Source organism: Varanus komodoensis, unplaced genomic scaffold (assembly GCF_004798865.1).
Source record: "Varanus komodoensis strain SLA01 unplaced genomic scaffold, ASM479886v1 scaffold86, whole genome shotgun sequence".
Lineage (NCBI taxonomy): Eukaryota > Metazoa > Chordata > Lepidosauria > Squamata > Varanidae > Varanus > Varanus komodoensis.
In genome coordinates, this window is record NW_025336554.1 from 1,361,316 (window position 1) to 1,380,095 (window position 18,780).

Here is an 18,780-nt window from a genome sequence, read left to right on the forward strand (position 1 = left end):
GAGGGATGTTAGTGTTAGTGTATATTTAAGTTTCAGTGTATATATTGCAAACTATAGTTTGTTATCCAGAGTTATTATTTACTCTGGAATGTATATTGTATTCTGCTCATTTTATCAAAGGGACTGTAATTAGTTTTGATAGTTGTAAAAATCTCCCATGAATTTTCAGTGGCCACTACAAAAGTGGGGTGAAGGATGTCATAAATATACCCAGTAAACATCAGAGCTTGGGTTAGGACTAGGGGCAGGAAAGGGTTCAATATTTGATCACTGATATTGTGAACTGCTCCCATTATACTAATTGGGACCTTTGGGATACTACTGCAAATAGGAATGGAAGGATCTGCATATAAAGTCAAACATTAGCTTCAATATGCTTGGCCTTCCTGGTTTTGTCCCTGCTTCCATTTCCCAGGAAGGCCAAGTATGTTGAGTGGGCGTATGTGGGCAAAATAGAGGCTGAGATACTCACCTGGGTAGGAAGCTTGTCACAAAAAGGGAGAGGTATCACTGCAGACACTGCTCAAAGGAGATAGAAGTAGGAATGGCAAAGACAGTGTGACTGTCATGAAAAAAGGATGGATGAAAAGGCATTATATTTGCTAATTTTCCTGTTCTTTGGTCTACTAAAGCTCACAAACATCCCAAATGAGTGGATGCTTATTTGTTATTCATAATGCTTTATGGAAACATGCTACGTAGACTCCAAGAATTTTCACTGTCAATGTATTTCTTAAGAGTCATACTATTGTGCTTTATGGCAGAATGCTTCATGGATGTTCACCTTACTACAATGGGCAATGTTTTATTCAGTAAATCTGATGGTTCTCAGACAGAGCTGGTGCTGCTTTGATTATCACAAGGCTGTGACCATATAAGTAAAATGTTTTCTCACCTGGTAGTGATATTCTATGTTTGGTGCTGGATTTTTCAGACAGCAGTAACAATAAATCCCTTTTAAGTAAAATTTGAGATGCATCTGAGTATTTTCTCCTTTCTGTAACAAACTATTAATGTTGCCAAAATCAGGATTTATTGCTTCATGGAACCCTGGGATGAATAAATCCCAGTGTATGGCTAGAAGAGGGCAAAATTAGTGGCTAAAATGCCTGTATTGGGCCATATAGAAGAGCTTGATATGAATGAGCCAATTCTTTGAGCTATTCATCTATTGCACACAGTTGTCCAAAATTTATAGCAAATCCCTCCTACTGATGAATTGGACTAAACAAAATCCTACACAATCACATGTGACAGTTTGGTTGTTTTTATGACCCTTCAAGACATCTCTATCATATAGTGAATCGTTTTGCATTTTTAGAAGGTCCTGAACTACTCAAAACTGTATGAGCATCAGGTTCTAATACTAGATGGTAATGGTTTGCACAAACATATGTTTGCACAATCACCTCCTATTCATGCACAAATATGGCATAAGATTTCAGAAATTACACAAAGTAGTCTACTTGCAAAATGCACACAGGTGATTTTTTGGGGAGAGGATATGACAAGGCTTTTATTGTGTGATCAATCACCTTGCATCAGTCATCAAAATTTTATGGGGCCCCATAAAATTCCATTTGTACTGTCCACCACTTTCCCCCATCTTCTCTTTCCCCATTCTGACCACATGAAATGCATTAAGAATGGTGAGATGGGATAGCTGTGCACTGTCTTTTGCTTGTTAGTGCTAGGAACTTAGAGGCGTATGCTTTGCAGGTGTCTTAACTTGACAGGGAAAGCTAGAAGTTGTATCCCAACACATTGTGGATTGGTCACAGGTTGGGAAAGGCAACTTTGTGTAACCAGAAAGTCACCTGCATGACCAGAATATACAGACAGTTGACACAAATGGAAACTAATATGTAGAATTAATTAGAATTATTAATTAGAATTAACATGACTAATTGAAATATGCGGGCATGAGTTAGTCTTCACTGTTATTGTAGGGTTTGACAGATCCTTGCAGGTTAAGGACTAGTTCTCACTTCTTCAAGATGTGCATGTATGTAGCCTGAATAAAGAGCTGAATGAACCTCATAAAGGCAGGTGAAGTTCTGGCTCTTTCCTCAGGAAAACAAAAACTACAAATGATTTACCTTAGCCCACTGTGACTGCAAGCTATTCATTCCATTAGATAGAAGTTTGGGTGTTCCTAGTATTTTGAAGGAGATAGCCATCAGAGCCTGAATAAAGGATCTCCCAGCCCAGGGAAATGTATGAGCAGATGTGTAAAGAAGCAGCAGGTTAGCACTTTGGAAGAACAACAGAGAAAGAGCGATCCAGTTTTCATCATCACTATGGCTTAAAGAAACTATGTAAGCCATACAGCAGCAAGTCATGGATTATGGGCAGGTGATTAAACCCTAGCACAGCTCAGTCCAGACTGGTTTGGACAACACATAGTCATGCTGGTATATTCAAAATGACCCAGCATGTATTGCAGCCCTCCTTGGTTTAAAGAACCCAGAATGGCCTCTTTGATTGCAGAACAGATCTCTTCACAGGCATGCTCTCAGGTTAAACTGAAGACTCTTCAACACTGTCGAGTTCATCTTTAAGTAAGCTATCATGAGGTAGGAGCTCTGTTCATTGTACGGAGTAACTGTTCTAATGTGTACATGAACACTGAAGAAGCTGAGCATGATGACAGTGGCCATGTCTGTTCTACCTAGCACACCAAAGAAAATTATTTTCCAGTGTTGCTCGTATAATGAATATTTCTGCACTTTTCTGTGCTCAGAGAGGAAACTATGCCCAGGGCAATAAGGAAATCTATTAGAGACGGCCTTTGTGTTGTCAGAAATGGAGTTCATCCATAGTTTCCCTATCCCCAAATGCACTGCTAGGTGTAACACCTGTCACCAGTGGCCAGGAGCCACTGACAAATTCATTCAGACTGCAAGTTACTTGTATTCCCTTCCTGATCCCCATTTCACACTGCCATGGCTCCTGGCTGGTGGAACATCGTACCATATGCTGAAATGGGATATGTGCTACAAACGTTATAATGGGAAATGATAGTTAACAGTTGACCACTGTGTTCTTCTTGTATCCACTTCCTGAAACATCAGTATCATGTACTGAGTCTAAATTTACTGAGTCTACTTCTGTCTACTTCATGGAAGCACCCTCCCTCATACTGTGGAAAATCATGGCCTGTTCTATGGAGTAAGATGCCATCTAGACCAATGATTTGTGTACTCTAGTGAGGGCAAGAAGACTGTGTGCAAATTGATTTTCCCCTTACACATCTGGCAATACCATATTGTTAAACAACTGAAATATATGGTGAAATACATGCATTTCCTGCCAAGTACCAGACCATCTTTCTTTCAGAGAGTCCTTCATTGACAACCCTTTCCAATTTGTTTCGTTTAGACAAAGAAGATTTCTTCCACAGGGAATCCCCAACTTTAATGCATGGTTGTCTTTCTCCACAATTAGCAAACAAATTATAGGTAGTTTTTTCTGCTTGTCAGGTCCCTGTGGAGTTACAGACTCTAGTAGCTAAACTACAAACACAATTCCTATAAGCTAAACTAGGAATGTAATTTGTGAAGGACAATTTAAAGGTAGCCCATACCATACAGAGGCAGGGCTAGGGAGTGGGGAAAAGGTTACATAAATCTGTTGCTGATACTTCAGGGTTTCTGATATAGGGTTCAGGTCTGCCAGTAGAAAGAGTTAGAATTCAAGCCATCCAGGGGAATCTTGGAAAATTTCTTCATACTGTTGTATATATGTATGTATATCCAGAGGGTTTTTTTTTATTCAGGATGGTATTACGTATCCTATTATTGCTGATTTTGTTTTCTCAGATAGTGCATGCTGCTCATACTGAGCAATGCAGCATCTGCTATCCACACCATCCCATTCATAAATATCATCAGTCAGGAGATGTCATCATCGGAGGCATTGTTTCACAGACATTTATTATCCCCAAGCTGATAAAATTCAATGAAGAACCCCTGCCCACTATGTTTGATGAGTTCAAGTAAGGACTTGATTAGGTTAACATTCTTTGTAGTTCTATTTCTCTTAGCCTTGGTGCAGTAGATCCATAAGTAAGAGAAGCAATATTCTGGAGAAGCTTTCAGTAGGAGAAGCTATATTTTTCATGAATGGCATCATCATGCAAAATATAGGATGAAAATATTTTCCTTTACCTAAATGAGGACAAAAGAAATTATGGATCCACTAACTTAGATTGGGGCTAGGGCAGTGGTAAATGGCGCTTAGCCACTTTCTCTGAATTATCTCCCTCTCTCTGGTCTAATTGGCTTACCCTAGCAAAATTATCCCAAACTTGCAAGCATGGTGAACAAAATGAGTCTGTGTTGGGGGGGGTCTTGCAAGGGAGAGTATATCTTGAGGGATTCCATTGCTCTGCCCTGCTCCTGGCAAGTTCCTTCATCTTTATCTCTTCCAGAGGACTCCAAAGAAGGACAAATGAATCATCACATACAAGAATTCTAGTTATTTGGACACTTACATTTTTAATTGGGCTTATTCATTGACATTATTTTAAATTCCTGTGAAGCAGCATGAGTCAGGTTATGAGTCCATCTAGGCAGGTGCTTTCTTTTTCTAGAAATACCTTTTCAGCCTCTTGAAAACATGTTTTCATCAACCCTGGAGGATGGTGATGCCAATGTTGGCAGGGCTCTGTATCCACTCTCAATTTTACTCTGAACTTTAAAAGTTCTGCAAAAAAGGTTCAGCATCATGATGAAGTTGGGCATGAATACAGTGACCATGTCTGTTCTACCCAGCATACCACCGAAAATTCTAAAATTTGAAGTTGAATGTGAAATCCACAGAAGCTTGAAGTACCCACTGGCACTATTAAGCCACCGGCCTGCACTTATGTCTTATTCATCTGGGATGACTTTAGATTGAATTTCCTAAGCAATGTCAACTTGAGGAACCGAGATCTGTCTCCCACTTCAGTCAACATTTGGTGAAGCCATGGGATATGACCTTCTAGATGGAATTTTAGAAGATAGACCAGGCCAGTGTTCCCAGATCCATCATTTCAGTATTTTGCATCACATTTCAAAGCCACCCTTTTGCCTTTTTTCAAACTTTGTCTTCTAAAGAGAGCCAGTGTGGTGTAGTGGTTAAGAGCATGGGACTGGGACTCAGAGGATCTGGGTTCGAGTCCCTGCTCGGCCATGGAGCCAACTGGGTGACTTTGGGCCAGTCACAGTCTCTCAGCCCAACCTACCTCACAGGGTTGTTGTTGTGGGGATAAGATGGAGGAGGAGAGATAATGTAAGCTGCCTTGAGCCCTTTGTAGGAAAAAGGCAGGATATAAATCGAATAAATAAATAAAAATAAATAAATACGAAGATGTAAGCTATAGAGCCTGTCAAGAATTTTCTTTATGTCTTACCATCCTTGCTCTGTTACTGCAATTATGTTTTAAATACGGAACATTTACTTGCATCTTTTGATTCCCATAATAGTGGTTGTTCCTTTACATTTAAAATGAAATTGTTTCCACTTACTTTGACTTCATGACTTTTCCTCTGCTCTGTTGTTCTGTAAAGTGTCATCTAAATAGAACAAGGTATTTCTGTCTGTTTGATATGAATTTATATAACTGACTGTGTTAAAATACAACTTATAAGTCTGAATCATGTATTCTCTTATACCATGTGTAAAAAAAGCAAAATAAAAGAAAATCGTGTCAGGAAAATGAAGATTTATATTGTTTGACTTTCTGATTCTCAGTATTGGTTACCTTAAAATAGGGCTCCTTCTTGAAATTAGGTATAAATCTGCTCAAATATATAAAGAGTATAATTAACAAAAAATGGAATATAGCTCGATTAACAGATATACCTTTCATTCTAGTGTGGTGATGAGGAATTATCAACATATCCTGGCTTTGGTGTTTGCAGTAAAGGAGATTAACAAAAATGCTCATCTGCTGCCCAATGTCACTTTAGGCTTCAGGATCTATGACAGCTATTACAGCGCACATTGGACATTACATAATGCAATGCGACTTACGTACACACCAGAGAGATTTGTCCCGAATTATATTTGTAGCATCCGGAACATACTCTCTGCAGTCATTGGAGGATTGGACTCACAAACTTCTCTTCATGCAGCAAGCATCTTGGATAGCTACAAGATCCCACAGGTAGCTTATGCGAACAGATGGGCTCCTGGCTCCTTGCTGTCATTGTCCATCTGTGTAATTCTGCCCTCTGTGTAATTGACTGGGTCATCTTAACAAATCGATGGACCAACAAAACCATCCTGTCCTCTTGCACTTTGATCAAGGAGAAAGAATGAGCTGTACTGAATGTTAGCCCACAAAAACTTCTTGGTCTCAGAGAAAATAATGTTCACTTACCTTATGAGGCCTTTCTAAGGATTGCTGTCATCATGCATGCAATGTCCATTCACTAAAGGAAATTCTTACACAAATTGTTGTCTCTTCTTTCTTCTCATTTTCTAGCTCATCTATGGTTCTGCTCCGGTGAGGGATAGTAAAACCCCAGGCCATTTTTTCTACATGTTGACCCCTCAGGAAACTCTTCAGCATGCAGGGATCCTTTCTTTGGTTCTGCATTTCGAATGGATATGGATTGGGGTCATTGTTATGGATGATGAAAATGGAGAAAGAATTGCGCAAGCAGTGCTCCCACTGTTTTCAAGGCATGGCATCTGCTCTGCCTTTCTAGTAAGAATTCAAGATACAAGTGAAGCCAATGAAGCTGTATTCCTCTGGGGAATAAACATTAGTCGTAAAATCATGGAAAGTCAAGCCAATGTAGTAGTGATGTATGGAGAATCTTTTACTGTCCAGTTCTTGTGGTTCTTTCCCTACCTTACAGCACTAGAGGGAAACATGCAAAATAAGCAAAAGGGCAAGGTGTGGATATTGACTGTCCAGATGGAGCCAATTTCATTTCATTATCAAAGGACTTGGGACACAGAAATGCTCCATGGTGCACTTGCTTTCAGCATTCACTCCCGGAATCCTGCAGGATTTGAAACCTTTGTGGAGAGAAGAAACCCTTTCAGTACAACAGAAGATGGTTTTATCAGGGAATTCTGGCAACATGCCTTTGGGTGCACATTCCCAAATGCAGGTGTGAGTGAAAAGGATATTTGTACTGGGCAGGAGAAGCTGAACAGCCTTCCTGGAACTTTCTTTGAAATGGGCACAACTGGTCACAGCTACAGCATCTACAATGCTGTCTATACCGTGGCCCATGCTTTACATGCCATGTCCTCACCTAGACAAAAACTCAGCACAGTAATGGAAAGGTGGGGCCTGCCATTTCCAAAACAGCATTCATGGAAGGTAATGGTTTAACTTAAATGTACCCCTACTAGCACTTTATTCCATCTCTCTGTTCTCACTGCTACACTAGAGATTACCTCTGTATAGCTGTTTTGGACCATAATACGAATGGTCCTAGTCTGTATTCAATCTGCATCACTGATGATTCCCATGATCAGCATCAGGAAGATCTTTGGCCAAATATAATCCCTACCATTGCTTTCTGAGGTACAGAGGACACTTGTGTGTTGAAATTGTTGTGGTATGATGGTTGTAGCTGCAGAATTTATTTTCCTGATTGTAGGATGAAACGCAGTGAGATACAGAAAAATGAGGAGTTTGTAGGGTTGCTGAAAGCGTAGGGAGATTCAGAATGTTTTGCCCACTGAGCACACCACACCGTCTCTCTTCAATGACAGGCTAAATTAAACTTTCCTATACAGCTTACACACCTGTCAGGGTGGTATCCAGAGTTACTCCCTTTTAGTCCCATTGAAATGAGGGACTCTTTCATTGAACTAACAACAAATCAAAACCATCAGATATTTTCCTGAACCTGGAAACCTTAGATCACTAGATCTGCAGATGGTTTGAAGCATTTCAATATGCAGACTGTGTCATATTGGTAATGCCAGTCAAACATCTTCCAGGGATCTTCCAACTTCTGTTTCAGAGGATTTCTGTGTTTCCCATGTATAGTTAATTTCAATTCTGACACGTATTGGCAATATAAAAATGAAAATAAAATAGTCCATGCTGCTGATACTACTATTACTATTTCTACTATTACTATCCCTTGTGAAGAAAGCACACCTAGAAACTACAATTTTAAATCTGGTTCTAGCAAAAAAGAATGCTCCTTCCAACCACAGTAGATACAATGCAGGACGCAATTCCTGTGCATTTTTGCCAAATCATTCATTTTGCTTCTCCTTCTAGCTTCATCATTTTCTGAGAGGCATGTCATTTAACAACAGTGCTGGGGAGACAGTCACCTTTGACCAGAAGGGTGAGTTAGTGGTTGGATTTGACATTATCAACTGGATTTTTTCGGCAAACCGATCTTTGCATAGAGTCAAAATTGGACATATGGATCCAGAGGTTCCCCTAAACCACGCATTCTCCATAAGTGCTGATGCCATAACATGGTGTAGATGGTTTAACCAGGTAAGAGCCAAATGAAGAGAGTTTAAAATTAATTGCATGACTAATTCATGAAAGTACTTCTTTAATGTCCAGAATGCACCATTCTGAAGTGCACATTTTAATTTTTCAAACTACCATCTCAGGCATAGGCATGTGCCAGCTTTAGTTGATGAATGCAATTCCTTTGCATTTTCAGGTTTGAACAAGAGGAAATTTGGGTTTAAAAATGGTTGAAGATGTGCAAATTTGAACATATTTGAGGAGGACACCCTTCCTTTTCCAGGGTTTGCTGAACTAAAATCCTTCCATTGGTGAGGGAACATATTCTCATTTCTGCCATGATCCCCTGAAGGGTTGAACATATTTGAGAGTAATCCTGTACTCCTAGACATCAATTTTGGGGGCATAGGATGATTCAAATTCCCAGTTCTAAGACTGGAAAGAAAGTTCTGGAATCCATGCCCCAACCTCCTCCACACCCTCCCAGCCAGCAAGGAAAGAAAAGCACCAGCTTCCTGGGAAATGGACCTTTCTGAGGCTGGGCAAGGGGCCTTAGCAATGGAGTAAAAAGGGCATTTTAGAGGTGGGGAGAGGAAGAGACTGAGGTTGAAGGGATAGAAGGCATCCTGGTAGTGCTGCAGCCTCCTTTTTGCCCCCTCTCAGGCATCTTTGTCAGGTGGTGAAAAATGGCCATTTAGCTAAGCTGCAGCATGGGGAGCAAGAGATGGACTTCATTACCCCTCCAGCTATCCACTGATTCCTGCTAATATCTATAGTTTGTACCTGTTTTTCCTTCAGTGTGTATAAGAACACAGGTGAGATTCTTGCTCTTTCAATTAAACCTCCATCAAGGAGTTTGCATGTTGCCTGAAATGAGTGGACTGTATTTCAAATAACCCTGAATGTAGGCAGATGCATAATGTGGCATCCTATTTAACACACAAGAGCCATATAAAAGAGGTCGTATCCAGTGATGACTTTGCCTAGGTCAGCATGTTCCAGGTTCTATACCAGGAGACTACTGATTTTTGCTCTTCCTCCTCTTTGTGTTTTGTTCTGCACCAGAAGGTCACCAAATTCTCAAGAGAAAGTTTCCAGGAGAGGATGGTACACTCCAATGACCCAGACAGACTCAAGTAATTTGGGTGCTTCTACATGTGGAAGCCAAAATACATTGAAATACGTCCAGGCTACCAGTGTCTTAGTGTCAGGGTTCACTCCATAGACTCCCATCCAGACACATCCTAAGGCCCTAGGAAGATAGCCCGATCCCCCAACAATACTCTTATTGGCCAAAATGTTAGAGTGTTGGCCTTATTCTCTTCCTCCTCCCAGAGGTAGCTCCCTAAAGAGGAATCCCCACTGGCCCTGGTGGTGATGACCCCAAAGGGATCTAAGCTAGAGCTGCCAGTCACAAAGCCTCCTTTCCATCCTCCCTCTTCCTTGTGTGGAGAGCTGTGGAAGAAATGCATCAGTTTTGTCTGCATCCCCTTGAATTGAAATAGGTGCTACTCTGAATCTGTGCCTAGCAGCAATCTTTCCAGCAAGTCAAAATTCTCTAGAGTTGGCACAGGGCTCCTGATCTGGTTCTCAAAGGACTCAGCTCCCACTCCCTGGCCAGAATCACAAGCCTCTCTTGCACCAACCAAAGTGTAGAAATACGCACAACACCACTAAACACTTACTCAGCTGATTTCCATTTTTGCCCAGAGTCTCACCAAATCCTGTTTCTTCAGAAGTGTTCAAGTTTGGATTTGGTCCATTTCAGAAAAGTCCAACTTTGATAATTATTTGGACTGCTCTTGAATCAAATTAATCCCATTCCAGTTTGGATTTGGGGTTTGGCCAAATTCAAAGCAGACCACTAATACAGCTCCTACCATTGAAAAGTGGCTTCGTTGCCACTTTAGTGGCACAGGAAAAGAAACAAGCTTGAATCTTAAGAGCTCCAAGCTCAGTATTCTTAAGGTAACTGCTCATATTCTCAAGATAGTCACTCTCTTCTTACATCTATTGATTAGGCGCAACCTATTTCCATATGCAGTGAGAGTTGCCAACCTGGTTCATACAAGAGGGCGAAGGAGGGGGAGCCATTTTGTTGCTATGATTGCATTCCATGTCCAGAAGGAAAGATTTCAGACCAGGAGGGTAAGAGAGAGAGAATATGAAGCTGTGCATTGAAATGGCTAAAATCCAGAGGAATGTGGGTACAGAAATAATGTATGAATAGGTGCTAATTTTCTTTGGTTTTTGAAATGTATGTAAGCCATTTTTCCTGGCCACAAGAATTTGTGGTGGTGATTATCTTTTCAAATGTTTTTGTATTGCTGTGTACCCATTGGTGTATATTGTCTGATAGAAAAACAATTTATTAAACTGTCTGCTGTCATTTTGGTAGCTAACAGCCATAATTTATGCAACTATCACTTTGGCATTTGACTTTGGCTGTGTTTTTTATTTACTTTGAGTATTCCTTGAAATTCATTAAGCTGCTTCAGCAATTCAGAACGTGGTGGCTTGGTCTGAATGTTTTCCCCAGGAGGTATAAATCAGCAAAATGAAGGATTTCAGGCTTCAGATACTACAGGAAATGTATGACTGATTATTTCTTGCAGTCAACAATATCTGCAAAACAAAATTGTGATTCATTTATTTATTCCACTTATATTCCTCTATACTAGTCTGAAGATCCTCTGAGTGGACATTTATATAATTTGCTACATAAATGTCAGATCAGCATGAAGCGGTCACTTTCCGTAATAGATTTTAGGTGCCTAGTTTGCTACTTATTTGCTGGAAGTTTCAGTGAAAAGGAGATTAAGAAACCTTAAGTTACCTTGCTTTTGTGCTCCACAATGGGTCCTTTGTTGTGTTGGGAGGAGTCACAAAAGACCACAGAGGCTTTTCCAATTCAATCATTGAGCATTTCCATCTAAGGAATGGTTGACTCAGAGAAAGAATTTTGTAAAAGGAAAAAAGTTTTTTTTTTTTTAACAAATGTTGTTATTTTCTCTACAAATCTAAAACTGAAACAATTATTCCCAAGACAACGGACATACATCTTACTCTTTTTTACAATCAATAGCCATATTCAATTCTATGTATAGTCTCTTTTCTCTAACCAATAATAAAAAGAGTTCCAAGTTTGATGTATCTTCCTTCTCCTTCAAAGACAAATTCAATCTGTCCATTTCCATGCAATCCAAAATCTTTTTTATAATCAACTCTTTGGTAGGTGGCTCTTCATTCCTCCAGTGTTGGGCAAATGCAATCCTCGCCGTGGTAATTACATGTAAGATAGGATATATACATTGTTTATCAAAGTCATCAGGAATAATGCCTAATAGAAAAACTTCAGGTTTAACTATTAAAGGTTTTTGTAGCATTTCCTCAAACCATTTATGTATTTTAACCCAGTATTTTTTTTGCCTTTACACAAGTCCACCACATATGATAAAAAGTACCAGGTTTGTTTTTACATTTCCAACATCTATTTGACATTTTTGGGAACATTTTTGCTTATCTATTTGGCAATAATACCATCTGTAAAACATTTTATAAAGGTTTTCCTTATATGAGGTTGCTAAGGGTATCTTAATACTTCTTTCCCACAGCTTTTGCCATTTCTGTAACTCAATATTATATCCAAAATTTTGTGCCCATGGCATCAGAGTTTCCTTAACTTGTTCATCTTCCATCTTCATGTCCAAAAGAAAATTATACAATCTTTTAATCATTTTTTATCTGATTTTAAAATCATTTGATCAAATGTTGTTAGTTCCTTATAAAAACCATACATTCTATAGTCTTTAGTATATCTCGATTGTATTTGAACCTTGTGCCACCAAGAAAGATCGATACCCTGCTCCTGTGGTTCTTGATTGCGTTTCAATTTTCCATCATTATCTAAAATATCATCATATCTCACAATCATATTTAAATTCAATGCATTTGGATATGTAAGATCTTCCATAGGAGAAAGCCATCTCGGCAACTTGGTATAAAGCTTTGTCTTTAGCTTTTCCCAAACAGACATCAATGAATTTCTAATATAATGATTTAAGAAATAGTCATGTGTCTTACACTTCTCATATCACATAAAAGCATGCCATCCCATTTGTAAGTCATGTCCTTCAAGATATAAAATTCTCTTATTTCTTAAAGTTATCCATTCTTTTAACCACATTAAAATGCAAGCTTGATAATACTGCATCCAATCAGGAAGGCCAAAGCCCCCATTCCTTTTAGCCTCCTGGAGCATTTTTAATTCAATCCTTGATTTCTTCTTTTGCCATATAAATTTCAAAACTTGGGTATTTAAATCATCAAAAACTTTTTTCAATTTTTATAGGAATTGTTTGAAATAGAAACAAAAGCTTTGCTAATGTATTCATTTAAGCTATTGCTATTCTTCCCAGCAGTGATAATTGCAAATTAGCCCATTTTTCTAAATCACTCTTAATCTCCTTGCGTGATTTAACATAGTTATCTTATTTCAATGTAGTGCATTTAGCTGTAAGAGAAATTCCCAAATATTTAACCTTTTTAATTATTTGAAGGTCTACTTGCTCCAACAAGTTTGTTTTTTGCTCCAATGTAAGATTTTTCATAAACAGTTTAGTATTCTCTATTTATTTTCATCCTGGTAATTTCACCATAGTCTTCTATTTTTTAAGTTTAGGAATCATTACCAAAGGATCTTCTAAGATAAAAACTAGGTCATCTGCAAATGCTTGAAGGTTATAGCTTTCATTTCTGATTCTGACTCCTTTAATATCTGTATCTTCTCTTAACATTTCTGTTTAAAACTTCTAGAATCAATATAAATAACAATGGTGATAAAGAATATCCTTATCTTGTGCCCTTTTGAATGTCTATAGTGTTTGTAAATTCTCCATTGATTATTATCCTAGCAGTATGTTTTTGGTAAATACTTGATATTGAATTAATAAATTTTCCACCAAATTCCATTTGTAGTAATTGTTGTTTCATGAATTGCCAATTAAGATTAACAAAGGCCTTCTGTGCATCTAAAAACAATAGTGCCATTGATTTTTCAGAATGGATTTCATAGTATTCTAAGACATCCAAGATAATTCTCACATTGTTTCTAATTTGTCTCTTAGGTAATAAAAACATTTTGATCTGCATGTATAAATCTATTAAGTATTTCTTCAGTCTTTCTGCCATTACAGAGGCAAAAATGTTATAATCCACATTTAGAAATGATATAGGTCTATAGTTTGAATTTGTGTCAAGTCCATATCTTCTTTTGGAATTAATGTAAAATTTGCCTCAATCCAGGTATTTGGTATTTTAGCATCTAACAATACAGCATTGCATATATCCTTTAGAGGTGTATATAAAATTCCTTCAAAAGATTTATAATACTCTGTTGGTAGTCCATCCAGGCCAGGGGTTTTATAATTCTTTTGCCTCTTGATTGCCTCAATTACTTCTGTCATTGTTATTTCCTCATTTAATATTTTTTGATATTTCTCTGGCAGTTTTAGTAGATTTTCCTTTTGAATATATTCATAAACCTTCTCAATTGATATTTCTTTAGCTTGGTGTAGCTTTGTAAAGAAATCTTCTACTATTTTCTTAATTGACACACTTTGTACCTGTAGTTGTCCTTCTCCATCTTTCAACTTAAATATTAATCTCTTTCCTTCTTTAATAGGCTAACCATCTCCCTCGTTTGTTAGCATTTTCAAAGAATTTCTGTTGGGTCAATTTCATTTGTTTAGCTAGTTCATTTATATGTAAGAGATTCAATTTATGTTTTAGAGTGTTCATATGTAACTTGAGGTCCTTTTTTGATGAGTCTTCTTGTAACTCCTGTTCAAGCTTCGACAGCTCATCTATTAGTTTAAGTTGTTCTTGTTTTCTCATTTTATTTATTTTTGTTGAATAGGTTATAATCAACCCTCTAACATATGCTTTAGCAGTATCCCAGGCATTTTGTAGAGCAGTTTCTTCAACATTATTTTCTTGTAAAAGAATTAATTCCTTTGTTATTTCTTCTTTAAAGTTTTTATCTTTTAATAAAATATTGAATGTCCATCTAGGTGTTTTTATTGTTCCTTTCAAGGTCATGGTTATAGGTTTGTGGTCAGCCCAGACATTTGTATCTATTTCAGCTTCTAACAAATCTGGAATTAAATCTGGGGTTATCCAAATCATATCAATTCTAGACCATGTCCTATGTCTGTTCAAGTAGAAAGACTACTTGGCAAAAGTTGTGTTTTTGTGTCTCCAGACATCTGTTAGTCTAAATTCCTCTAATATATTAAAGAAGGACTTTGGAAGTATTCTCCTTCCTTTCTTCCCATTAATGTCACTCTTGTGATCTATTTTTGTCAACAATTGCACTAAAGTCTCCCATTAAACACAAAGTTTGATACTCAGTTTGTAAGAGTAAAATATGTAGTTTTTGGTAAAAAGCTTCTTGGTGGTCATTTGGTGCATAGATCGCCACTAGAAGCACCATTTTGTGTTTTATTGTTACTTCAACCAGTAGAATTCTACCATTTTCATATGAAATAATATACTTAGGATCCAATTTTTCTTTAATATATAAAGCCAAACCATTTTTTTTAATGGGCGGCAGATATAAATAACTTGCCAAATTTTGGACTTTCCAAGTTTGTGATGTTGTCTTTTTATGTGTGTTTTTTGTAAACAAATTACATCTAATTTCAGTTTTTGAAGTTGAGAAAAATTCCTTTTCCTCTTAGAGGGTGAGTTTGATCCATCTATGTTCAAAGAAAATAATTTGATTCTTCTATTTTAAGAGCAATATATGTATGTATGTATTTGGGTTTCACACTTCTACTTTTTATCTTTTCTTTTGGATCCAATAACTGTTCATACTCTTGTTGGTCTGTAGGTGCTATTTCTTCTTCTTCTGGGTGGTAAGTTGTTGCAGCTATTGCCTCGCCATTTTTCCTTCTTTCCTTTTCTTCATTCTGCTCTTTATCTTCAAATGAACTTCTTAATTTTTCATAAAATTCTTGGGCCTTTAGGATTGAATCCAGTCTAAATCTTGTGGAATTCCAAGTAAAAAATATCCCTTTTGGTGTTATCCATGTGAACATAATTCCTTTCTTTATCAACTTGGAAATGAGAAATTGACACTTCTTTTGTCCTTCTCTGACTCTCCATGGTATTTGTTTCAAAATAATTAAATCATGTTCATCATCAAATTTTAATGGTCTATCATGTGAAGCTCTGAGGACATGATCTCTTACAGATCTTTTTGTAAATTTAACATGAACTTCCCTTGCAAGTTTATGCCTTCTTCCATAGCTTCAGTTAACTCTATAAAGCCGGTCAATCTCTTTGTCAATCTCTTCCTTTTCCAAGTCAAGAACATCTGCTAACATGGTGTTTATTAAGTTACTTAGGTTTTCATTTTTTGCCTCTGGTATATTCTGAAATCTTAGGTAATTAGACACCTTCTCCATCTCCAGTATAGCAACTGAATCCCATGGTGACTTATTTGTTTGTGTTAATTGTTGCATTTCTTTATCCATCTTTTCAGTTTTCTTAGCAATATCATCAGTCTTCTTTTCCATTTCATGTATTTTTTGTTCATTTTGTCCTATTTTGAGTCGAATGTCTGTAAGTTGATTATTCATGTCCAAAACATGACTATCTAGTTTATCCAATCTTTCATTTTGTTCCGAGGCCAATTTTTGAATGGCATTTTTAATAGACTCTTGTGACGCTTGCATTGCCGAGAGTGTCATCTGTAAATCTGTTTGATATTTTTCCAAATCCACAGTTTTTGATTGATGTATTGGACTTTGTGATGCAGACATGGGTGCCGATGATGATGATGCATGAATTCTTTTCATGATGAAAATATAAAGTATTAGGAAAATTTATTGAAATAGCCTCTTATAATGCTAAATGGACACGAGGTGGAATCAGAGTCACAAAAAAAAATAGACAATGTACCTGTTATAAGATAAAATGGCCACACGGTGGCAACAAAGGGTTATTGTTATAACAAAAGAAATAGTTTCACTTTCATGCGTGAACTCCAGAAATGATCAGATCACCATGTTGTCTCTGAAAGAGGTATACAGAAACAAAACAAAGAGAAATCTTTTTTTACCGATTAATGTACAGTAAGCTCAAATTTGATTCTTTGCCCTTGGGGAGATTAAACAGAAATAGTCTCTTCTTTTCCAAGTCTCAAATTTCCCCAGTTTCACTTAATCTCCCCTAGCTTTGTCACTGCTTAAACTCTGCAGGGGGGAGTTTCCCCCCTCCATTGGAAAGGGGTTTTTATTTAGGTTGGTGCTTGTTTCAGAAGTTCTTTTAAGGGCAATATATTGAGAAAATTAATTGTGCACCCAGCGGATCCGATGTCCACTTTTAAGTTTTCATTCTTCGCTATTAAGTCAGTGCCGACAGCTAGCGAAGGGGAGCACCCCTCTCATTCCATTCACTGAGAATCCATGAGCTTCTCCCAGCGGGTGGGGGACCACTGCCCCCCACATACCAGAAGTCTACTCAGACCTCTAGTCCCTGCCCCAACAGGGCTTAGATGGGCCTCCCAAGGCCCACTGTAGAAAGGATTTCGGTACAAAGTAGGGAGCTCCCATTCTTTGCTGCCGATCATACTGTGACATCAACCAGAAGTTGTAAAAGGAAAAGAAGTTTGAAGGATAACCAAAAGCTACAAGTACCCCAACATGCTGTATGTGCTAAATTTGGCTTTATTGAAGCAGCCAGGCAACTCTGTGGCAAGGACCATTTTTTTTACTCTCCTGGATCACGTCATGATATAGAGGCATGGCCACCCTCATCCATGCATGAATGTTAAGTGCTTCCAAGCTAGGATGAAATAGAACTGCTCTTGTGGCTGGATAAGCAAGGTCAGAGGAACTAGAGGAGTTTCTCTTTTCAGGGAATGCACTGATTCCACGTTGGTTATAGCTCATGTAGGATGAGACTTGGGATGTTAAAATGCTCATTTCTTATACCTTCCTCTCAGATATTTTTGTCATAATGACCTATGATTAGAAGTAATGAATTCATTGAATTTTAAAACATTTTGGTGAGATTACTGCAATTTATGTGAAACTGAAACCACACATTTGACTTTTTATCCAGATCTGAATGACTGTTCTACATGTGCAGATGGACATTTTCCAAACAAACAACAGGACATTTGTATTAAGAAGACTGTGACCTTCTTGTCTTATGAAGAATGTTTGGGGATCAGTTTAGTCTGCTCTGCAATTTTGTTTTCTTTGGTGACTGCTCTGGTGCTGGGAATCTTTTTGAAGCACCACGACACTCCCATCGTCAAAGCCAACAACCGGGAACTCACATATGCTCTCCTTATTTCCATCCTGCTCTGCTTCCTCTCTGTGCTGCTCTTCATTGGACACCCAGAGAAGGTGAAATGTCTTCTCAGACAACCAGCTTTTGGCATCATCTTCTCAGTGGTTCTTTCTTGTGTCCTAGCAAAAACCATCACGGTGGTTTTGGCCTTCATGGCCACCAAACCTGGATCCAGGGCCAGAAAGTGGGTGGGGAGAAAGGTTACCTACTCCATCGTCCTTTCTTGCTCCCTCATTCAAACAGGCATCTGCACTGTGTGGCTGGCAACCTCTCCTCCATTCCCAGATGTGGACATGCACTCAGTGCCTGAAACCATTACTCTGGGCTGCAATGAGGGATCGGTGACTATGTTTTACTGTATCCTGGGCTTCATGGGCTTTCTGGCCAGTGTGAGTTTCAGCGTGGCTTTCCTTGCCCGAAAGCTGCCTGACAGCTTCAATGAAGCCAAGTTCATCACGTTCAGCTTGCTGGTCTTCTGCAGTGTCTGGCTGTCTTTTGTTCCCACCTACCTGAGCACCAAGGGCAAATACATGGTAGCTGTGGAGATCTTCTCGATTTTAGCCTCCAGTGCAGGATTGCTGACCTGCATCTTTTCCCCCAAATGTTACATTATTGTATTGGAGCCCGAGCTGAATGACAGGCAGAAGTTGTTGAGAAGGAAATGAACAAAATAGGAGCATGTTGTTGCAGTTTGATAACCCAAACCTGACTGCTTTAGTACTTTAGCATTAAATTGTCTTTCGTACCCTATCAAGTGTTTGACTAGTTTAGGAGGCTGGCCAGTGTCATCATTCTTTCTGGCTACTTTGTCTAAAAAGGCTTCTGCACTGTGTGGCTGGCAACCTCTCCTCCATCCCCAGATGCTGACATGAACTCAGTGACTGAAGAAATTGTTTTGGAATGTAAGAAGGGCTCTGCAACTATTTTTTACCCAAGTGCTGGCCTGTATGGGCTTCCTCACTTTT

General features: G+C 38.3%; 1 protein-coding gene across 1 annotated transcript; it reads left to right on the forward strand.

Annotated features, from left to right (window-relative positions):
- The first annotated feature begins 5,869 nt into the window (after positions 1-5,869).
- On the forward strand, positions 5,870-18,480 carry LOC123016575 (vomeronasal type-2 receptor 26-like). The gene is made up of 5 exons (XM_044417088.1): positions 5,870-6,154; positions 6,476-7,327; positions 8,246-8,473; positions 10,474-10,600; positions 17,582-18,480. Exons 1-5 carry the CDS (start codon positions 5,870-5,872, stop codon positions 18,478-18,480), a joined length of 2,391 nt encoding a protein of 796 aa, XP_044273023.1.
- Positions 18,481-18,780: the final 300 nt, after the last annotated feature.

What these genes read in the sequence shown, in the direction of transcription:
- LOC123016575 (XM_044417088.1), top strand. Translation starts at nt 5,870, where the DNA reads ATGAGGAATTATCAACATATCCTGGCTTTGGTGTTTGCAGTAAAGGAG. An exon ending in GGTGTAGATGGTTTAACCAG is followed by an intron (nt 8,474 to 10,473) that starts GTAAGAGCCAAA and finishes TCTATTGATTAG; the next exon opens with GCGCAACCTATTTCCATATG. An exon ending in AAAGATTTCAGACCAGGAGG is followed by an intron (nt 10,601 to 17,581) that starts GTAAGAGAGAGA and finishes CTTTTTATCCAG; the next exon opens with ATCTGAATGACTGTTCTACA.